Source organism: Platalea leucorodia, assembly GCF_965183815.1.
Source record: "Platalea leucorodia genome assembly, chromosome: Z".
Taxonomy (NCBI): domain Eukaryota; kingdom Metazoa; phylum Chordata; class Aves; order Pelecaniformes; family Threskiornithidae; genus Platalea; species Platalea leucorodia.
This window is the reverse complement of record NC_138858.1, coordinates 40804675-40829052: the sequence shown is the minus strand read 5'-3', so window position 1 is coordinate 40829052 and position 24378 is coordinate 40804675. Positions and strand designations below refer to the sequence as shown.

Genomic DNA, 24378 nt, shown 5'->3' with positions numbered 1-24378 from the left:
ATTTTTTTTTTAACATTGTAAGAGAACTGTGCATCAAAACAACTGCAAAATACACAATCATCCATTTGGCTTGGTTTTACAATAAAAATAACATCAGTCATCTATTTGTTAACTTCATGTCTTGTGTTGCACTCCTTTTCCCTCCCCTCTCATGTAGGAAACTACACTAGACCAGGCAGTTTAATTGTAGCACTGAGGTAGCATATTTTAATTGAACAGAATAATAGGTCTGCTACTGTGCCTCCTCTCCTTTAAAGCACAAAAAAAATCCCCAGTTTTTCAACTTCTTTGGAGAAGACAGGCATACAGTTAATTTCCAACAGCCACTCCATTTTGAATTCAAAGCACAAAGCATCTCCAAATGCTAGATACATTATACCAGCTAGAATGAATGAGAACATATACAAGAAGGAACTATGTCAGTTTTATTAGAACTATGGTTACATTTTAGCTCTATGGCACCTATTGTTCCCTATTATGAAATGCATCTTTACAGTCTCTGAAATTTAATTTCAAAGACTAGGATCCTGAAAAAGGGCAGCCGAGCCTCAGTTCTTCTGATTTTCACACTATCTGCAGAAATGGTCAAATAATTGCAACAAAACCAAAAGAAATCAAACGGACCTAATATAAAATCAACAGGAATTAGCAACATGAGTATATTAAAAGAATCAAAGTTAAGGCAGAAGATAAAACATGCCTGAATGAACTGAGAGCACTTTCCATTCACTTAAAAGTTAGAGCTGGGACAGCCTTTAAAAAAAAAAAAAAAAAAAAAATCACTGCAAGAGTAGAAGCTTAGTTTCATAACAAACTGAGAATAACAGTATCTCAGCTTTGCCCTTCTGGCTAAAAACTTTAGAAGAAAAAGCTGAAGCCAAGCGGTACCCAAGACTGCAGCCTTAACACTGAGACTGTTTACTGAAGTAACTCTTACAGACACCTGTGTTTTTAAGGGTGAATAGTAAACAGTGACCCCAAAGAACAGTAGTCATTTTCTGCTCTGTATGCCATGCTCATACACATAGCCTTGTTAAACTCTGTTGCATGGTACACAATCCTCACCCAGCCCTGGGCTGGATCTTTGAATCCCCCCTCTCCACCTTTCATAGAGCAAAGCAAAAATTTTACTGCAGTTAAAACCCCTTGAATCAGCTGTATGCATAAGGGAAATTAGTTTTTAACACCTTGGAAAGCAGACTGAGAATGTAACTGAGCTGACTGCTAAATAAACCCTCAGGAAAACAGCTAAACAGCTGAGAGAAAATGCGTAAATTATAATGACCAATTCAAGCTGTTTGTGGAGACTTTAATGTTAATCTTTCAAGTAATCCAAGATGCACTCCAACACCTGTTATCAAAATTTAAGGCTTTTATGAACACCCTCTTACATACAAAAGGAGTATTAAACAGAAGGAACTTGTTTACAGTAAATACAAACATCTGAAAAATCTCTGAAACCTGTTTATACAAATACTAATAAATTCTTTAATATTTTGTACAACTAGAAGGTGCACAGATTGGCATTCAAGCAGTCAATGCTGGCAAACATCTGTCAGACAATACCATGATTTACTTGGATAACAATATAGTTTAAAATGCCATAAATTAAAAAATAAGTTAGTTCACATTTTTTTCCCCAGCTTTTATGTACATCTTAGTCTTTAATAAGATCGTGTAGCCTCCTTCAGAAGCTCGAGGTCTTTCCGTCGGCTTTTGATTGCTCTGGCACAGCCATACTCTTCCAGTTGTAAAGGGATATACTTTTCTATCTGAACGAGCCCATGCTCAGCAGGACCGGTAAACAGCTTAATCCAGGATGGCTTAAAGTTTCCTCTGAAGCCCAGAAAGGCCAGGCTTCCTGCGACAGAAACAGCTCAGTGTTACTGAACCAGCCAAGCCCATCCAAGCACAACACAGGACCGACTGGGAAGGAAACGGCACACTGCTCTTGCATTCCCCCCCCAGATTATTCAGGACATTAATCCACTCTTCAGCTTCACATGCACCTCACAAGGAAATACTGATTTGCAATTTCCTTTTTCACTATTCAATATTAAATACTCTGAAATCTTAATTTGAAAACACGGCCATCGGGACACTGATAAAACCTGCTTTCTCAGACAGGACTTGTGCCAGGGACTTGAATGGACAAGAGCTACCCCATGTGGCCTATAAAGTGATCATCCCTCAAAATACCAACAGCTTCTCATCTCTACCTTCAAATTTTGTTAGAACAGGAAATACTAGTCTGGCACAGGAGATTGTTTAAAAATAGATTCACTGGGTGAGGCACAAAATACAGGCATTGAGAAAAAAAACTGGGGTTCTTTTTCTGTAATCCACAGGCACAAAGAACTGCTAGTCACTTAGACAAGCTTCACACAATGCCCTTTGGGGTAAGAGGAAGGATTTTCTGCCCCATCTGCTGCAGGGCTGCTCACCCCCCCTGCTCAACACGGACTGAAACACAGCAGCCCACACCAGTGCAAACTGGCAACCATCCTCCGCCAGCTGCATCCTTTTCACACACCCCATGAGAAACCCACCATGCCAACATAAACACACAGACCAAGGTGGTGTCAGAGAAACGTGCAAAATTTCTACCAACCGTTGCTCTGAAGATAAGGCGGTTTGGCTGTCCCCAAGGACATTAAGGCTTCTGATAAATTATTAGGAATTGCTACATCACCTCTTGTGCTCAGTAGAACAACAGACCTACAGCAGAAATGGTGCAGAGACAGCAGCTGTTACAAACACAAAGTTTTCTTAATATTCTGCTACATGCTTTTACAGCCAGCTGGCCTCATGGTCCACTTGCTTAATAAGAGTACCCATGCCATGTCATTCATGGCATGGAAATAGTCAACCCTCGCTGAAAGTTGCGCCTAGAAAAGCACCTATCTAGAATTTTTTTTTTAAACTGACTTTTAAATTTAACTTCAAAATCGCTGGTGTTATTTAAATATAGTTTAATATTTTGTACCAAAAAATCAAGTTTAGCTATTGATCCAAAATTATAATATTAGAATGCTGATTTTTCTCACACTAACTTTTTACCTGCAATTTTCTCCCTAGATAGGAAGAGAACAGTATGATATCTTATCACACATTTCTTGTTGGTGTCCTTATGTGACCTTATTAATCAAAAGGTTATTCTTGTTAAAAGCAAAGAAGTGTTATTATTTGATGTTTAGTTAAGAAAAAAAAAAAACTTTTTGAGGTGAAAGACAAGCAACACTGGAAAACTGTAAGTGTTCAAAATTTGAGTTGCTTTGTTTTCTCAAATAAGGCTAAATTGTCTGTTAAAATGCTCTTATGTTTCTCCTTTCCCCTCAACTTAGATACACGTTCTGCTCACTTTCAGTGCTCCTGTATAGACATCATTATTTAAATCCTCATTAGAGAGCAGAGCTACAATTTACATGACATACTGGAAATAAATAGTCATTACATGTACCTTTGTGGAATTCCAGATTTTAAATATCCATCTACACGCTTAATGTCTGCTCCAGAAAATAATTTTTTTCCCAACACTGTGCCAACGCAGGCATCAACTACAACAATAAGTATACCATTATCCTTGTAGGAAAACATTGTGCCATTGACCTGAATGGGATGAGAAAAAGAGAAAAGACGTTTTTCTTTCTTTCATTAAGTTAATATGAATTTAAACAGCGATTCTAGTGCACTCAGTATTAATCGTCATCTAGTTTAGACACAGTGATGTACTAACTTCCTTACAAATACTTGCTTCTCCCTAGCATCTCTTCATTCTTCCCCTTGAGGGAGGCTTTCAGAGGGACTTCTGAAATTGCATAGGAGCCTTCAGTGCCTGGCTTCCACAGGGAGATCATACATTTCAGGTGACTCACTACCTGCCTCATTCATTGCTCCTCCTTCAGGAAGCTAAAATTAAGATACTGCACCACCTGGACTTCTTGGCAACAGTACAGTTACCTGTCTCTGCAGCAGCCTAATTCCAGCCCGCTTTCTTCCTACAGAGTGCTCTTACTGCTTTCGATACAGCACACACATTCCCGTAGAAGTTTGCAGCTGCTAAGGTTACACTGCTCACGTTCCATTTGCCTATCTAAATAATTGACGAGTGTTACTATTTCAACCAAGCTAACACACTGACATTGAGAATGTAAGCCTCACACAGACTTCAAGCTTTCTGGTTTGAGGATGTCTGCAAATGCTATTTCAGCATCACGTGCAAGTCTCCTTCAGCATCCAAACAGAAAAGTTTACTTAAACTACTTTTTGTACAATATCACATCACTAGGCTTATCAAGACCATATCAGAACAAATACAGAAATCTCCATGGATTCTTTAGTAATTGCCATTTTGAAGGAGTTTAGCAAAGCTTAATGGCTTGAATGACTCATCCTGTTAACTCACCAATCTGTTAGCACAAAAACAATTTCAAGTACATGGATTTAAATAATAGGTTGTTTGGTTTTGGTGGTGGTTTTTTTGTTGTTGTTTGGTTTTTTGTGTGGGGGGGTTTTTTTGTTTTGTTTTTGTTTTTCCCCCAAAAGTAGCCATCAATAAATGTATATTTCAACATGAATCTGAAGATTCTGAACTCTCCCTTACTGGTACAATTTTCTCCCCAGCTGGAAAGGATTTGAATACAAAATGGAGCTTTGGAGCCTCATTTTCTGAGGTTAAAATATCAGGTTTTTGACTGTTTGTTTTTTTAACTATGAACCAACACTTTTCATTCAAGTGAAGAAAAGCCAGGTCAGCTTTATGTAGAGCTGTACAACCGTTGTAATACAAAAACTGCTAAAAAGAAAGATAGTTAGAAGAAAATCATAAAGAATACTTACAGAAATAAATGCTTGCTGACCTCTGCTTAACTCTTTTTTACCAGATGAATTAATCTGCACAAGGAGGTAGTTTTTGTGAGGATCGCTGGTGAATACGCTCTGGATATCAAATGAAACACGTTAAGCACACATATCCCCATGTCTTCAACACTTTATCATGCCAGACAGTTTACAACAGACCACCCATGCTCCAAAGCAAATGCATCCATTTGTCAGTGGCACTATTTATGGTACTAGCAATGCTAATAAATATCATTATGTATAGCGTAACTCATTTTATTCCTTACTTTCAGTATTTTTCTCAGCTTACAAGCTTTCTTTTGTTTGTATAGCTAAAATGGATAATGCAATTTCAAGTTCATGCTAATAAGCAAAGATCCAAAAAAGAGAGAACATTGGCCAATAGCATATAGACCTCTGCAGCAAAGCTGTTCTACATGCAGTAGAGCCAATACTGTAGCACAAGACATCAGATCTACCTATGTCCCTTCTCAGTAGCACTCGGTGTGAGAGGTGAAGCAGTATTTTTCAAAGAACAGAAACTGAAACCCTTGTGATACAAGAGAGTCCCCACCTTCTAGTGTACAGGAGATTAACAATGTGACCATTGCAAACTCGTAGGTGCAGTGTTCTGGGCTGAAAGACTGAAATTATGCCTTAAACCAAGTAGACAGCAACATCAACTCTACAGGTCATGAAAGTTTTTGCTTATTTTATTTTACCTGAGTTGTGCCACATTTTGTACATGGTACAGTAGTTTTGACTGGCATCCGCCTGATGACGGTTGGTCCTTGGTAGTACTTTGGGTAAGCTTTTGCCATGCAGTTACTGATCCCTTTTGCTGAATCTTTGGTCACAATCTTGATCCTTTCACATCCCTGAGATGAGCAATAACTGTGACCATCCCTATTATATTTGGCTTGAAGAAATAAAAACAGTAATCTACACAAAAAGGGGAAAAAAGAATCTAGATCAACTGCTGGAAAGACAGGTATTTATGTTAAACCTTAACAGCTCTATTTCATGATTTTCAGAAGCAGAGACACTACAGTATTCACTTCTGCACCATTGTTCAAACTTTTTCAAAATATTTACAGTTTACTAGAGGTAGGAAGTCTCTACTGACATATCTGAAATTCCCAGCAATTAAAGGAGACATCATTATGAATGCATAAGCTTTGAAAAGAATAGCCACTCCTCAAATCAGTGGCTGGCAGGAAACAAAAACCAAACTGCAGAGCATAAATGTTTTCTTTGATCATAGATCTTTGCAGATACCCAGCAGTAACTGTGTGGATATTCAGCTTCACCCACCAGCACTGGACAATGTAATTGTACTGTTGCAAATGCCTGGAAATGCAATTTAGGGGGTAGTGGTACACAGAGACTGGTAATTCTATTATATATTTGACTGTTATCACTGTAGCTCTTAAACAAAAGAAACATACTTGTCTTTTCAAAAGCTATATTCATCTGCATATTTACTACAGACAGACAAAATAGCAGTTAAGGGAACAAAATAAATAGGAGAACAAATTATAAATTAAAGATCAACATTTGCAAAACACACAAGTGATGTATGTACTTATTTTACTCAAAGTTCAGCATAGCTTAAACCTCTCGGATCTCAATGGGCTGTGTCAGAAGTACTTTTGTAAGAGAGACTAGGACTTTTAAATACTTTTGAGAAGGCTGAAAACAGATTAGGGTTTTCAGAAATACATTCTTAAAATGATGTTGGAACAGAAAACTTCTTGTTAAACTGAAAATTCTAGAAATTTCCAAGAAGGCACAAATTTTCTTTGAAGACTTGGAAGTTACCTCCTGAAAGACACTGCTCTGGCAGCACACCAGATACCACATTTTCCCTGGGCACAGAGTAGGAAATATCTGTGGCAACTATAGCGCTCTTGGAGAAGTATTTCAGTGACAACCACTGTATTTTGGAGATTCAAAGTCACATGAAGCATTCTTTCAAATAGGCTTTGGGCTCCTTTGCAACAGCTTTCGTCTTACACAGGTGTCTCAATCAGTTGCTTTTAACACTTATCAAATTGGACATTTTAAGGTTAAACAACATCTTCCAATAGGGTCAAATTACAAGGAGTTACCCAGTACTGTTGTCAAAGTAAAACTTCTTGTCTGATCGATTCTTTTCGAGCTCCATCATTGAAGACACAGGCATGTAGCGCTCCACCTTGCTTGACAAAGCAGATGACCGCCTTTGAAAGGTTTCCAATACTATAACAAAATCTGTATTTGGTTGATAACAAAGACCGACACGAATCCAGTCATTCCTGAAAACAAAATAAAATGTACGATTCACTGTTGGAACAGTTTAGATGACAATACACAGCAAACAGAACACTCAAAAAGCCAAGTAACAGGAACACAAAAAGCTCCCAAATCCTCAACCAGAAGATCTTTCTTCCCCTCTCTACACAAAGTGTTTCATTAAGTGTTATAGTAACTTTGATACTCTCAGGATATATTTGATTTTATAATTTAGACGTTTAATAAGTTTATCTGACAACAAAATCAAGTATGCTAAATTATTCAACTCCAATTCTGCTCAATTTCACTATTTGCACATTTTCTTCTCCAAAGGGTTTTCCTTAAAGACACTGTACTGGACAAAAGTTTAACTTTAGGTGGAGGTCTACTGCTTAATCTCTTGCTTTTCATACTTTAGTACTTGTAATTATGAAAAAAGGAAAAAAAAACCACCCAAACCAAACCAAGATCCAGTCTTACTGATGGTTGCAAACTTTCACACATGCTAATTCTCCAGGAAGTTACTTCAGTATTGCCTTACGGATCAATGACATGAATGAAAGTAAACATACTTGTTGAAGTTAATCAGGTAAAGATAGGTGACATTTGGAGCTTTTCCATTCCAATGTATTGTGTAGCCCTTTTGAAGCATCACTACTGGCTGGTATTGTTGAAAGACAGCTCTCTGATTAATACCTCGAAGAACCATGGGATTGGCTGGGTACTCATCTCGTACAATAGTCATGGAAAGATTCTGTCCATTCCAGGTTTGGACATAAACCTATATGATATTAAGGAGAATGAAAAGAAAGAGGAAAGATTTGTATGCTGTGCAAAAGGAAATGAAATAGTGAAGAATAATCGGTACATTATTAGTCAAAATGCTGTAATTTGATGTTCCGAGTTACGCAATACACAAATATCTCCTGAAGAAGAGCCCTATGTGAAAAACTATTGTAGATTTTGCCCATTTTACAGATTAAAAAGAGGAGGGAGGGGAAAAAAAAAAATAGAATCAGCTATGGTACTTGGCCAAACTCATATAGAACAGGAACTAGAATGGGAATCAAACCTAGGTGAGATTTGTATTCAGAAGGTGGTATTTAACATCTCCATTTAAAAAAAAAAAAAAAAAAACCCAAACAAAAAACCCTTAAAACCCACTCTGTGAAAAAAAACACAGACAGAACTCCAGTGGAAGAAAACACCTCCAATACAAAAATGTTTTAGCAGATAGGGCTCCAACACAGAACTCCTGGCATGCATACACATTTGGTTTTACCTTGCAGCATCTTATACTGTACTCCCAGTTTGTGTGCTGAAGGGAACATGATATACACAACTGGCTGAAAAGTGTAATATGCATAAAAGTATTTTTAAAACATCAAAGAATTTTTAAATCCAAAGATAGGAAATTTTGTAGTTCTTAAACTCCCCCTGCCCCCACAAGTTGTTCATATTGTAGATTTGCCCCAAACAGAAAGCTACAAGAGCACTAGCCTGTGCATAGGTCCCACTGCAAACCACTCCACTCCATTCTGTAATATTAATGCATTTGGGGTGTTGAATCAAGTAGTTATCCATTCTGCCCACATAGGTATCCTTGTAGTCAGTCACTGAACCATCTAGATCATGGAATATAGAGTTCTTGTCACCATCCAGATCTCCTTCTTCAAACCAGGGACCAGGTTTTCCAAAGAAGGCTTTCAAAGAAACCTGTCAACAACAATTAAAATATTTATTTTCTGTCCCCAGGCAAAGCACAGACTAACACTTGCATACCTGCAGAAACACAGGAATTTGACAAAGTTGATTAAAAACCTTATGGCAAGGACAGTGGAATCTTGCAAAACAGACATTTTGATTTGTAATAGGCCCAGGCTAGCATCTGCTTCTGAACAGTGTTAGTATTTGCAACTGAAAATTCATTACTAAGAATATACCAAACCTTACAAAAATCTCCTTTCAGCTTTACCTTTAGCCATGAAAGAGATCATTATTGCAACATATCCTACATCTGCCTTGGTATTATTTTTTGCTCAGGAGACAACGGATGCACCTTGGGTGACTTCCAACCAAGAGAGAAACTCTGGAGTAGGGATGTATGGAAAAGATGACCTAGGGCCCTTGGATGTTTATTTTAAATACAGCAAGAAGAAAAGAAAGCCATTTGCAAGAATAAAAGAAAACTTGTAATAAACTTACATTCGGACCAAACTTCACAAGAGAAATGTTGTTTTTTGGTGTCATCTGCCATGGATTTTTCATCAAGAATCCAACCGCACTGGTAAATCTATCTGGAGTTGGCACAAAGTTTTTGAATGTGCACTTGGTAAGGTGAATAGGTCCATCATAAATTTGAAAGCCTCTGATTGGAAATGTCCTGTTAATGAAAGCAAATATTTATAGCATCCTGTAACAAAACCCATGATAAGCCTGAATCTGTGTCATAAATACATTTCCTCTCAGAGGAATTAATAAAGCAATATTAAGAGAATGACTTGCAGGTTAAATCTTAGCAAAGGAAATCTTGTTTCTGCACTTATCTAATGAGTCAAAGAATCCCCCACTCTTTTTAATTTTCCTGTTAGAAGAGCTATTGCTGTCCATTCGCAAATGTGTTCCTTTCCCAATACGGGAAATACGAGAATACTACTACCTGCTCTTTGATTAATCATGGCAACTGGGAGAAGTGCCTGTAGACTGGAGGAAAGCAAATGTCACTTCTAACTTCAAGAAGGAACACGCAGGGAACTGCAGGCTGGTAAGCCTCAGTTTGATCCCCAGGAAGGTGATGGAGCAGCTAATCCTGGAAACCATTTCAAGGCACATCAAGGACAAGAAAGTCATCAGGAGTAATCAGCCTGGATTCACCAAGGAGCTGTATGCTTGACCAACTTGATAAACTTCTCTGTGATGAAATGACTGGCCCGGTAGCTGAAGGGAGAGCAGTGGACGTGGTCTACCTAAACTTCAGTAAGGCTTTTGACATTGTGTCCCATAAGATCCTCAGGAAGTATGGGCTGGATGAGAGAACAGTGAGCTGGACTGTAAACTACCTGAATGGTTGGGTCCAGAGGGTGGTGGCATGAAGTCTACTTGGAGGCCAGTAACTAGTGGTACATCCCAACACTGGGTCCAATCTTGTTCAATATCTTCATTAATGATCTGGATGATGGGGCTGAGTAAAGTCTCAGCAAGTTTGCAGAGGGCACAAAACTGAGCAGCTGACACACCAGAGGGTTGCACTGCCATCCAGACAGACCTTGACAGGCTACAGAAATGGGCAGATGGGAACATCATGAAGTTCAACATGGGGAAATGCAAAGTCCTGCACCTAGGGAGGAACAACCCTATGCGCCAGTGAAAAGGACCTATGGGTCCTAGTGGAAACCAAGTTGACCATAGGCCAACAACATGCTCTTGCTGCAAAGAGGCAAATGGTATCCTGGGCTGCACTGGGAGAAGTGTTGCCAACATACTGGGGGAGGTGATCCTTCCCATCTATTCAGCACTGGTGAAGCCACACCTAGAGTGCTTGTCCCCAGTACAAGACAGACATGGAGCTACTGGAGAGTCCAATGAAGGGCCACAAAGATGATCAAGTGACTGGAGCATGTCCCATAGGAGGAAAATATTGGGAGACCTCAGACTGTTCAGTGTGGAGCAGAGAAGGGTCAGGCGGGAATCTCAAAATATAAGAATCTCTGAAGGAAGAAGGCTGCAAAGGAGACTGAGCCAGGCTCTTTCCAGTGGTACCCAGTGACAGGACTAGAAGCAATGGGCACAAGCTGAAAAACAGGAGGTTCTTTCTGAACATAAGGAGAAACTTTTTCACTGTGAGGGTGACTGAGCACTGGCAGAGGTTACCCAGGGAGGCTGTGGAGTCTCCATCCTTGGAGATATTCTAAAGCTGCCTGAAAAAGGTCCTGGACAACCAGTTCTAGGTGGCCCTGCTTGAGTAGGAAAGTTGGACAAGATGACCTCCAGAAGTCCCTTCCAACCTCAACTGTTCTGTGATTCTGCTCAACTAGACAGAATACTTCATATATCACTGCCACATTAAGTTCTTCGCTCTAAGTGGCTAAGCACCAAAAAAATAGGGTGGCCTAGAACTACCTCACCCTCCTTTCCTATTCTGTGGCAAGGGTAGGACTTGGCACTATGTTCAACAAGCATTAGAGCAAGCCAGAGAGAAAAGAAAAGGATCATGGTCACAGACGGGCTGTAGTCTCCAATTCTAAACTGACCCTTGAAATCCTTTTACTGGAAAGCTTTTTCTCTTTCTCTCTTCCAGGCCCAAATGTTGTTTAAGACTAAGGTTTCATTAAAGTAGGATAACATAAATTGTTATGGAAAAGCGACCTGTGGTAGCATCAGATGAAAACTGACTCAGCAAAAAGCAGAGAGTGACACAGCTGCACACAAAGCGTTACAAAGAAAAAGAGAGCTTCACCTTCAATAGAGTCCTAATCTCTCGCAGCTCAAGCAAGAATGGTGTTTACATCTGATACAGAGAGCATTTCTTGCATAATTTCTACTTCCTTCACTCACAACATACTTACCGATTTCTAGGCAGAGTGCGCGCCTTGTTGTCTATTCCTCCAGTTCCCGCATATTTATTTTGGCCACCTGGAAACCCATAATTCTTGCTCTCACCTATGAACAGTGACTCAGATACCTCCTGGCTGGCACCTTCATCATTTGGGAAGCTCCCATCACTATCAAAGCAATGTCAGAGATAAGCTTTTAGCCAAGACTCTCCAGCAGATGAACACACTGAGGCACAACAGTCCTCCTAAAGCAGAGCAGTCTAGACTTCATTTACAACACAGAGAATAATAAATTTAATCATTAACAGTATTACAGGCTAACCATGAAACACCAGCAGAGAGCTAAGCATTAAATTTTCTATCTCCCTTTGTAGTGCAGAACTCCTCCTTTCACAGCGCACTTTTGCAATCCTAGGACCAGTTTGTCATAGCCTAAATGGCAGCAATTTTGGCTTACTACCCAAGTTACTTGATCCTTTTTTATTAGAAAGAGACTTTGCCCCCTTTAAATGCTCATCCCCTTTCTCTTCCATTACTCACTTCCAACTGCTCAGGAGGAAAACCAAAACTGCCTAAGGAATCATACAATACCAAAAATACCTGGATAAACATAACCCTTCTGGTAGAAGAGGCAGCAAATTGTGGTGTAAACCAAGCACAGACTGAATTAAATTGCAAGCCTTGGCAGCTGTGTCAGTTTACAGCCTTTATAACATCATCTGCACCACTGGAAATAGAACTGGGCCCAAAAATAGAACTACAGCCTTATGAAAGTATACCTATTAATTTTAATAGATAGATGTATATTTTCTAAGCTTCTAGGCAAGAAAAAACAGGTGTAATTAACATAAAAGTACTCACCTAGCAAAGGTCAAACCTATTCCATTGTCTGCAAACCTAAAAGAAAGTTCAAAGCTTCAGTCATGTTTTCTGGATTATCCTACAATAAACTACTCCAACAGCACATCCCGCTGTGTACTGAAGAAAGCCTGAATTTTTCTATTAATGGGATTTAGAACCACCACAAAATAACGCTTATAAAAATGTTGCTGTTAAAAAATACCAAGTAATTTTTGATATATTTTAAGCAGGAACACGAGAGCTGCAGGGAAACCATAGATACATCAGTATAATTTACTGTCTCTAAAAACTTTCAGACTTCCTTTTATTACATAGTTTCTTTTCGTCGTTTAAGGCAGACTCTCATCTAATCACATCTAAACTTGTTTCATTTAAAGTAGTGGGATGGTGTGAAAGTGGTTCAAGATATTGAGAAGTTCCTCGAGTTAAGCATCAACCTCCTCTTAAAACCCTGTTGTAATGCACTTCCAAAAAACAAAGCTTCAAGGGACACTTCTTAACAACATGCAGCTGTTTGCTTCCGAATACCTACCCAGAGTTTTGAATGAGGATATCCCCTCCCCTGACCCAGGCCCCATGATCATTGTTTTTGAAAGAGATTAATCTGTCAATCAGGGCAGCAACTCGGGGCTTTTCAGGGTCTGCATCTTGATGGGGTCGAAACCTGGGACAGATAAAAACCCAAACACTCAATATAAGAATACTGTTTGTTTTACACGTGTCATATATGCTGGGCTGAGAGAGCCTGAAATATAAACACTCATGCTCATCTGATGGGCAAAATCGACTCTGCTTCATGTTTGGAATGATAGAAGCCAAAACGAGGTGCAACTCTAGCTCTCTCTCTCTCTAGAAAAGTGTCTTTGGGGTATAATGAAGCAGGAACATAAGACTTCTCTTTTCCAGTAACTCTCACAGGCTTTTGCTCAATCTCCCCGAGTTTCTTTAGCTGCATCTCACCTCCTTTTGTCCCCTTGCTTTTTCTTTTTGCCCTCCCCAAAGTACTCCCTCGCCACTTGTACTGCAGCATTAACATGCAAGTTTGATGTAGGGAATTAAATCCTTGGAGGGATACACAGGGCTGACACGCACTATACAACACTATACAAAAAAAACACTGGAGGTTTGTCTAAATGCTCCTTTAGATCTTTCAAACTGTTCTGACGTTAAGGAGTGCTCCTTCTTTGAGCATGCCTGAGATATTTTTCTATTCCAATCCAGAGACTACGCATTGCTACCAAGATGGTCTCGGACGGTAAGTTATGTCTGGAATCTATTTTAGACAACAGGAAGAAACAGCCTGACTAAAGATGGTGGAACCTTTCACTTTATTATCCTCAAGATCCCAGAGAAAAAGTAATACATTAAAAAAAAATCACAAAAATGTATTTTGAGTGGGTAAAGATATACATGGCCCTTATCCCGATCACCTTGTACTCGAATTTGGATCTGCCCTGCCACCCGCAAGGGGAGGAAGGTGAGAACAGGTGAATGTTTGTTTTTGAGTCTCGGGTTCCTCAATTAATGTTTAATCTTCTCCAGTTTGGTTCCATGAACAATGATTAGCAGTTTCATACAGTTACAGAATGCCTCATTGCTTCTTTGGCTGCTGTGAAACATGAACCCCATCTCATGCACTGGGTTTCTCACATCCTCTGTTGATGCCCTGTCAACACGCTACAAGTTCTCAATTTTTTTTTTGCCCCTCATATGTTCCTCTTGACTACCTGTTATGACTGAGGTAATCCACAAGGGTTATACGTGTTTTCTGTCAAAACTTCGAACTAGCAAGTTCATTTCCAAATCATGAAGTATCGAGTATCACCAAAATTGGGAACTTTCCTCTCTGCATCTGCAACTATCGCTTAACTATCCTCATCCTAAACACAGGTCAATCATAAATAAAGATAATCTTATGAACTATATTTTCAGTCTTAATGCTTTGTTGTCACAATAAAATGTTGACACATACAGTTATTCAATATTGTCATTTGACCACTATCCCAGGCTATTTAATTTGAAGTTCAGGACAAGACTAACCAGGAACAGTATAACCTGGAATTTTCCTAGACTCTCCATAATTTTCTCTCACTTTGTAAACTAAAGAAAATGTGGTTGATTGTACTATCTCTGCAAATAGCCTTCAGTAAAACTGTACCACTGAGCTATGATCTCCAAGTCTAGAAGGTGCGGCAGGAAGCATTCTGCAGTAGGACAGGCAAGTGGATGTATTACTTGGCTCTATTCAGCCTTTTTCTAACAATTATTTAAAACTGAGTCATAAATCAGAAGAGCAGATTTTGCTTTTAGCAGCAATTCCAGAAAATACTTTAAGCATGACAGTAGAGCATGTTTAAAACAATGTCTTCTAAGAGGCTGAAAACTACCCTGGGCAAGGGCTCAGAAGAAACAGCCAGCTCCTTTAAGGCACACCATACTCTGTTGTTTCCAAAACAGATGAACAAATGAGGGGAAAAGAATATATATGAACTTATTGTTCCATTATTATTTACAAATAATTATATTGTTTTAAAAATGTTTTTCCTCACGTGAATGTAAAACCAATCTCAGAACTTTGCCATTTTTCACTCACTTGAAACACAGTATCCTTTACCTTGCATTGTTGTCCAAACAAAGATATTCTCTGGGATCATCAACGCTAGCATTAGTTGTTTTAACACCCTTATCAATGAACAAACCAGCCTGAAACAAGCAAGGAAAGAAAATTCATGCTATCCAAAACTAAAGATAGAATAAACATTAAATTTATAAAATTTAAACTTCACATTGCATTCAGTACATGTATTAGAAACTCTTAGGTCTTTCAGTTTGGCCTTAATTGACATACTGTCTAAGGGAAAAACAGCATCTGTCTATGCAAATTTGGACAGAGGAAAAGAATTGTCTGGGATTACAAAAAAAAAAAAAAAAAGGAAAATCATTAAAGTTCATTTCAGATTTCTTTCACAACATCTAACTATTTGAGGTTTTACACTTATTTCCAGATGCTGTTCTGGAAAATCTGGAAGCCAACCTTGTGGTGAATTCAAAATATCCTCACAAATGGAAAAAAAAAAAAAAAACAAAAAACCAAAAAACCCAAAAAAACCACACTGTGAAAAAGGCTTTGTATTTCACTTTAAAAACTAAACTACCTTCACCACTGAAGCTGCTTTTTGCCCAAGCAATCATCAACTTGAAACTCCATAATCCAGTATGAAATAATTTACTTGAGAAAATAGAAGCAGAAGGAAGCATTTGTATTATTTAACCTGAGTTACATACACAAATATCTCCAGCTGCTTTCACCTCTAATCCAAATTACAATTACAATTGAGTGCTCCGATACAAGTAGATCCTCAGACCAGCTAGTGGAATTTGCTGTTTTAACATGGAATTTTAGCTCACAAACTCCTACCCTTGTTTAAAGACAATGCAAGCCACACAGCTGAAACACTTTTTTTCTTTACAATGCACTTTTGTATTCAGTATGTTATAATTCCAATCTGAACAAATGCCCTACAGTTCCAAACACACCGTTAACACCACTTCTATAAAACGGTGCATCATTTCTTGGTATCCCAGACACCCAACTGTCAAGTAAAATCAGTTTCACTTCATAAAAAAAAAAAATCCAATAGTGATCCTGAACTTTATCAGGTAAACTTCAAACACACATAAATACTTGTTAGGTAGCTTTGTAAATGTAATTATTTTATATATATACATACACACACACACAAAGCATCTAGACTCCAAATTAAATCATTAATTTCAGGACTTTAACTCCACTTAGCTGAATGTGGAAAAATACTAAAGTCACATTAATAAAACAATACTGAATGCCTGTATCTAGGCTGATAACCCTGTAACAAAAAACTGTTGCCAATGGCTGGGCTCCTGAAGGCAACCTGGAAACTTAATCTCTAGTCTGAGTCTGTACCACCATGTGCAAACACCTGAGTTACTGAACATTAGAGATTGAGGAAAACAAGTCACAGCTATTCCAGGAAGCTATTAGATGAATCACAACTGTAATAAACTTTGATGCTTCAAGTGTCAGCTTTCTTCAGAGTAGAAAACAATGCCATCAGTAAGAGAGTAGCATCTGAAACGGTACTTCTGAGAAAATGTATTTCTTTAGAAGTATTAATTGATTTTAATTGTTTGTGCCTTACAAGGACATTAAACACAGTGAATACTCAAAATGTGGTAAGAAAATACACACATGCTGATTATCCACCGTTCTACAATACCTAGGTAGAATCATGCAGTTCAAACACAGCATGAATCCATCACCTAACCAGCTTAATATGTAAACAGACAAGTGCTAATACAGAATAAAAAGCTTGAATTTTTTTTTTTTTGTAAGATAATAACTTACCTTAAAATTAGAATGAACCCTGTTGTTATAGAAGATTCCTAGGGGTGTAAGCTCTGACTTGGTTTCAATGGCTAAACTATGAGAATCTCCTGTAGCAACCCTGTGGAATAAATACCATATTCCAGCATCCTGCAAGTAAGGAGAGAATGACATTACTTACAAGTGAGCCTGATACTACTATCGGTGGTGATGTATCTAATCACAAAATAAGTGTACGCTAAGTTGAACTTGGATATTTTAAGTAAGGAAGCAAATAAGAACATAGCCCAAACCAACTGTGCATAATGGAATATATTTTTCAAAATAAAGTCTCCAAACAACTGCCCAGTGACAAAGTACAAGTTTGCAAATAAGGGTATAATCTAGTGAATAATATGCACGAAAAAGTGTTTTGCTTCTCAGTGAAGCCATGCAACACCACACGTTTAAGATCCTCTAATATTTCAAACCAGAAAAGTGTCAGAGTTAACGTAACTTTTGCATTTCAGTTATATTTCATCACACACACTTGATTTTCCTTTACTAGTAAATCATACCATTTACAGTAAAATACTCAAAACCCCTCCTCTCCTCCTTACTCTTACAGTCTGACTAAGGTTTGTTCATCTCTGCTCACATCAGAATTTAATGACACAGCCAAAAAACCCGCAAGAGCTTTCAGAAGAAGGGAAAAAAGCACATCAAGAAGTCTGGCCAGTTCAGAGCACTGTGCCAATAACATGCAGTAATAATTTCAGCATCTGTTCATTTTCTCCACTTCAACATCCCTGCTCTTAAAGAAGCTGGATTTATCTGCTAAATGAGACCCACAGAAGTTCGCCTTTCAACCACATCTGGGTTCACAAGAAGTGGCATCGCAATAGTACCTGCATAGCAGATACCTACAAACAGAAAAATTTTGCCTGACCACATACTCTGTGCTGTGCCCTTATAAAATCAAATCATTGCATAAGGCACATCAAAGGGTTAAACAGTAGCTAAAGAAACACTGTGTACTGAGTGCTCCATCTCACAAAAAATAGTCACCAATCTCCTGTTCAAAAATGTGGATAAAGCCAATTCACTCTGGCTTTAAAGATTTCACGCATTTCGCTCTGAGAATATACTCATTTTCCAAACAGTCGTGGAAATTCTGCTTCTCAGTAACATATTCCCATCCGTAATGATGACACACTTTGACATCTCTGGCGATTAATAACTCCAAAGCCAATGTGGATGTTCCATTAATAAAAATACCAAAATCTTACTTCACATATAATTAAATACAGCTCTCTGCTTGGCAGACTAAAGTAATTTTTATCCAAAACACATCCTGGTGCTTGGAAAAAAGTTTAATAAGCTTAAAAGCTCCTTCAGCACTTGCAAGCGTTCAGAAAAATGAAAAAATCCCCCCCCCCCCATACAGCTCAAACAAAAGAAATATCCATTGCTGACACACCCTTACAATAGGCTTCATTGTGTAATGAAGGAGCTGGGGGGAGGGAGGGCAATGGAATTATCTTATTTGCTTGTGAATTGTTATAGTTTATCCCAGCAAAAGCTCTACAGTGCAGAGTTTGTATCAACACAGTTGAAGTATTTTGTTTCTGAAACACAGTAAGTTGTAGCCCCTTTATACCAATGTGTTTACATTCGTGCAAGGGAGGTGTATCAAAGTGGCAAAGCATCGTAACATGAAGAAATGCTTGCTGTGACCACACACATTCAGGTAACAAAAGGAAGTGACATTTACTGGGATACACTACAGAAGCAGAAAAAGACCTTGCAGGTTTTAAGCACGAGACCAGAGAAGCCATTTCCTTTAACTTAGCCTGCAATGCTAAAACAAGGTGAAGGATATTACATAAAGCAGGCAAAATGGGATGACATTGTGTTGGGAAGAGAAGAATTGTTTTGATTCAATAAGTGTGTCCAGACCCTTAGACAGCCAACTAGAAAAGTTTGTCAAAAAAAAAAAAAAGCCAGACCACACAAAAAGCAGAACAAAATTTTCAAAACTTTTTTAATACTCAAGGTATTTCAACTCATTTTGAATCCTGTTCTATTAATAACAGTTTATTATGTATTCTGTGCCTAAGAATACACTGACACACACTCACGTTCTACTTCCACCACTGGAGCCTTAGCAACAACAACAAAAATAATCTTTCCTGTTTTCCATTCCCACTGATCTCTTCAGAAAAATCCACTCAAAACCACGCACGCTGCAGCCTCTCATCCAGCGTAGAAGTAGAACAGACTGAAGCCCCCTCCCTCCACATTCTGTACCGAGTAGTCCAGCTTTACTTTGCAAGAAGCTATGACAAGAGATTTGCACTAATGTAAAGTTCACAAGAAGTAAAAACATATCAGCAGTCACTGATGGGAAACAAATGACTAACAACTGACACTAAAAGTGTTCTAGCTGTTTCTTACACAATGAACATTTTTCATTCCAATGACCACAGCTATGAAGACAACTCTTGCAGAGCAATCACACAGTACACTCATGACAACCTACAGAAAATACAAAAGGCTTAATACGAAATGCACTAGTTCTTTGGAAACAGAAGTATTTATTTCTACATACACACATTGACACTATTGCCAGGTCTATTAACTACGAAGAGGAAGACACCTCGTCTGTTCCAGCCAGAACAAAGATTTTTGGCATCTCTTAAGTGCACACCTGGACAAACCACTTGTAATGCACTTGTAATGCCAATATGCCACCACACTTAAAAAGATACTCATATATAAAAAAAGAAAAGTTTATGTATTTTTGGCAGTGTAAATGTTACAGGTTTTACAAATACCAGTGGCATGAGTACTTTGTGTTGAATTACATCCATACACCTCACCTGTGAACCTGCTGCTGCATTATTTATAAGATGATTGTTGGGATGAGAAATCCAGAATGTCGAAACTGCCCTGAAATATTATTCAGAAAGAAGTTATTATGGAAAAGCTCTAGCTCCTACAGAAATATCTCCCCTTCATAACAAGCACATCAGAAAAAGCTAAACTGATGTCTGAAGTCACTACTTCACATATGAAATAAAAATCACAACACCGCTCCCCCCCATGTAGAAGTCAAATGCTTCTTTTTTTACTTCAGTGCACAGTATTTTATTTAACATTGTCCAGATACTCTGTGCAATGATAAGCCTTTTTAATAAGCTTCTACAGGAGACAATTAGTATGCAGAAAAACTAGCAGTGACAACTTGAGAATGTGCATGTCTTTACACCGAAGATGCAGCCTTAAAAGTCTATTGAAGAAGTATCGCAAGAAACAAAAATCTTCCTACAAACCATCTTATTTAATCTCTAATAAAAGACTAAATGCCTTTTTTTTTTTTTAAATACCACTACTATATGAACTACATTTAAGGTGTCCACACTCATTAAATTATACATAAAAATGTTCCCATCTGTATATTGTCAGGAGATCATCAGCAGTTTAACTGCTGCAGCTGGTTTGATTTTATTTTTTCACCATGAAATACTCACATGCAGTCTGTGGCTGGCACTGGGACATAACTTCCATACACTTTATCCCTAATACCAATACACATGCTGCTGTTCCTATCTGTAGGAAGAAGAGTGCCTGGTTTCGTGACTAGCCCAAGGTTGTGGAACAAAGTATTCCTCTGCTCAATGCCATCTTCTGTGAAGAAACAGTGACCTAGTGTGTCATAGCCAATGGTGTCCTTTATCTGCAGAAATACAAGTTCATTATGTCAGTAGCAACAGCATTTAGTGAGATTTATTTGACAAGTACCATTTAGTTTTACTATCTTGGCACAGCTGCAGAGTGAAGCTTCAGTATCAGCAGTTCAGATGATTCAAGCATACAGTTTTATTTATCCCTTACAAACACACTACTATGTCTGGAGAGCTTAGCTGCCTGGAAGAATCTGAAAAAACAGAATGGTGAGATCTGTTTAAAATAAGTCACTGTTTGCACTTGCTCATTTATTCGTTGCAATAAAAAAAACATTGCTGAGCATTTAACTTGAAGAAGTGAGGGAACTATTTTTGCTCTAAATGCTCTTTATAACATTTATTTCAACACAGTATGTTTTACTCTCCTTGCACCTACCAGCAAGCCATTAGTTGCATGAACAGTCACACATCTGGAAAAACAGTGATGAATGGAAAGACCTTCCAGGTAAGTCTTAAAACTATAACCTCCTTTTTCATCCACATCCCCACACAGGTGAAAGTGAACAGGGTAACTTCCAATCTGCTGCTGGCCCATTTGCTTCAATTCCACATAGGAGAGATGAACAGATGTAAAATTCTTCAAAATCTAAAAATATAATGAGAAGTCCAGAATGAATAACCAACTATTTGCTTTTTAAACAATGGAAATTTAAGTTAATACATAATCTACAGCAGATGTACAGAAGTTACATGTACACAGTTACCACAGGCAAACACAATAAAAGTTAGAACAATAGTTACTGTCTTGCTCTATATCCTGCCTTACAAAACAGTATCCTTCATAAATAAGTGTAAAAGCTAAATCTCCATGTGGCTAAAACAGGGCAATTTTCACCAGACATGTTGCCACACTTTACTGTTTGGTCTTTACCAGCTGGCATGTTAAATATTCTTCACGTATAACCACATACTGTCCAAATAAACAGAAGTCACCCACATCAGCGCCTGTCTATACTGAAGCTGTACTAGCGTAGCCCACCTGGGACAGGTTTAGTTGAATAAAATCACAGAACAATACAGATTCAAAAGAAACCTGTCAAGACACCTGGTCCAAATCGCCAGCTCAGCACAGGGTCAGCTGAAAGACAGCTACTCAGTGCATTGCCCAAGGAATATCTCCAGCCACAGAGATGCTCATATGATGTCAATTGGTTCTTCCCTTTCATTTTCCTGGTATCTAAGCAGAATTTGCCTTGTTGAAGCTTGGTCCCATTGCCTCTTGTCCTACCACTGTGCACATCAAGAATTGCTCTGGCCTCTCTGAGCCCTCTCCAGTGCCTGAAGACAGCAACGAGATCCCTCCTCTCTGCCTTCTCAACACCAAACAAGCCTTGTTCTCTCAGCTCCTCCTCACTCATCATCGTGTACTCCCACACACCAACTTCACTGGACGCGCCCCAGCACATCTACATCTTCTTTGCAATGGGAAACTAAAACAGGACACAGCACTCCAGAGAAACTTCTTTATTAAGGAAGATAGGAAATTGCCTTCAGAATTGTACAACTTCACAGTAACACTACCTAATATAAAGCAAAAACTTAATGGGGCTGTACCAGTAATACAGGAAAGCAAAAGTATTTTCTTCCATCTAACCTGCTACGAAAACAGAAACCAAGTGCAACAGCTAAACTGCAAGGACCTAAGCTGAGAAAAAAAAACTTTTTAGTTATTTCATTAACTTACCTGTACTGGGTATTTACCAAAAATAACCATTTTCATATGTACTTTGTCCTCTAGGGAAATTAGTAATATGGACTTTTTTTCCCCCCTCCTTTAACTGCACTCCTAAGGTTTGTATGCCTAAAAAATAGAGGGATGGTCAAAACCAGGCATCCCTGAGATCTCTGACCTTAACATTTAAAAGCACTAATGCAGTCATAAAACTACAAACCAATGCCTCTCCTCACTGCCACTAAGCCTCCTTTATGCTACTGTCCCAGTGACCAGTAGAAAATCCAGGATGATCAAAACCCCTGAGGCCATTAACATTTTCTAGTGCCTAGGCTCCCTCTGCTTGAGCACACAAGATTAACATAAGCCGAAAATGCTTTTAGTGCTGAAGTCTAGGTTTGGCAGCAGACGCTCAGTTACTCTGAACAGTCTCCTGGGAACAGTTTAACAACTTTGATGACTCAAAATGTTTGTTTTCTGTTCTATCTTCCAGACATCTGAGGGGTCTGCTGTATTTGTGCTATTGTGGCAATCAAGGTCACGCCTTGCAAGATTCACAGCTTGTCATTATCTTCTTTCATTACATTATCTTAAACACAAAAGAGTGCCTAGAGCCCACCTACTTCTCTTCCACAAAACAAAAGCTGCCACACAGTAGGCAAAGGGCATATTTTCTTTCCCACCATTATGTCCACCACTATAAAATTAAAATCTGCATCCAAATATACTAGAAAGAGAGATTTAAACTGTGACCAGCACATAATGAGCACAAACACATTTGCATTTAAAATACAAGGCCTCAAACTTCTCCAGCATCAGTGAAGAGCTGATACACTGCTGCTCAATCCTTTCATCTAAAACCATAACTGAATACAAGTTTAAATATTAGTTTGTATAATACTACTTTCCCTCAGCTTTCTTTATGTTCATGGTAATACAAGAAATTAGAAGCACTTTCCTTTACATAACCCTAGTACTTTCAATTTTTAAAAAAACTAAATAAAAAACCACCATGGTCCAACTCAGTTTCGTTCCTCTCCATGTCCCTCTAGTGCCCCATTTCAGATGAGGCAGATCTCTAGGATTCAATGCTCATTGCTTGGGGATGTGAGACAGTCAGTGAAAAGAGGGAAGACAGAGAAAAGGGAGATCAAACTTTATTCTGTAATATTACAGGATGCACATGCATGGACATCACTTGTAAGGTTTAATCCCTGCCATACCATGTTGCAATATATGCTGAATACTTCTGCAACATTTCACACATTGATATCCCTTCCTCTAATTCTGCAGATTAAGTCTTGATGAGATACAATTAATTTTGGGAAAGCTGAGAACAAAGTCATTTCTACACAACGCAACTGTATGAATTGATGTTCTTGGAGGTTTCAAATCCCTCCAAGTTTAGCATTAATCTTTTTGTCCTCAATATGCCTTTACATGGCAGAAAGCTACTTTAAAATGTTTTTCAGACCTTGATATGTCCACCAAATGTATCGTAATTGAAGAACTGACACTCCTTTTCACGATAGCAGGTATTTTCTGTCTCCCCCTTGATTAAGATGTTCCTCGTAAGAACTCCGACTTCTGCCCTCATGTCCACTCCATCAATAACTTCTCCTATGTGAGGAAACTGAGGATTCTCTGCCCAAAAAGAATTGGGGAGGGGGAGGAAAAAAAAAAAAAAAGAGTTGCCATTGATATTAAACCCAAAACCAACTTATTTTATATAAGCAAGCTAATTGTAGCAACAAACCCCATGCATTCTGATACCTTAACACGCTGCTCTCTCTTACCTTTTCTTATGCTAAGGCACACAAAAAACACATAATTCTTAGATGATAAATATCAACCCAGCTAACACCAAGCAAATTCACCCCTTCCAGACTGAGGTTGACTCAATGATAGTTAAGAATCTTGCAGGATGACAAATCAAGTATGCTACTCCATGTTTCCTTCCAAAACAAAGTGCTGCCTATGTATTTTTCGTTTTAGTAAGACAACTAATCCTAAACAAATCTCAACATTTTATTTGCAAGTGCATCTTAATTTCAGTCCAATAGTTTGTGAACAGAATGGATAAAAAAC

The 24378-nt window shown here is 38.4% G+C and overlaps 1 protein-coding gene across 1 annotated transcript in view; it reads right to left on the bottom strand.

The window, feature by feature from the left end:
- Positions 1-825: 825 nt before the first annotated feature.
- CEMIP2 (cell migration inducing hyaluronidase 2) overlaps positions 826-24378 on the bottom strand; it is a gene marked incomplete at its 5' end in the record, with an annotated part of 36757 nt that continues 13204 nt past the window's right edge. The window contains 18 exons of the mRNA XM_082335847.1: positions 826-1861; positions 2612-2718; positions 3461-3609; positions 4840-4938; positions 5562-5781; positions 6951-7136; positions 7686-7894; positions 8614-8829; positions 9319-9496; positions 11679-11834; positions 12528-12563; positions 13060-13191; positions 15142-15230; positions 16912-17040; positions 19752-19821; positions 20403-20608; positions 20995-21204; positions 23765-23934. Coding sequence (XP_082191973.1) covers positions 1665-1861; positions 2612-2718; positions 3461-3609; positions 4840-4938; positions 5562-5781; positions 6951-7136; positions 7686-7894; positions 8614-8829; positions 9319-9496; positions 11679-11834; positions 12528-12563; positions 13060-13191; positions 15142-15230; positions 16912-17040; positions 19752-19821; positions 20403-20608; positions 20995-21204; positions 23765-23934 — 2759 coding nt within the window. The 3' untranslated portion in view covers positions 826-1664. The remainder of the gene's footprint in view (positions 1862-2611; positions 2719-3460; positions 3610-4839; positions 4939-5561; positions 5782-6950; positions 7137-7685; positions 7895-8613; positions 8830-9318; positions 9497-11678; positions 11835-12527; positions 12564-13059; positions 13192-15141; positions 15231-16911; positions 17041-19751; positions 19822-20402; positions 20609-20994; positions 21205-23764; positions 23935-24378) is intronic.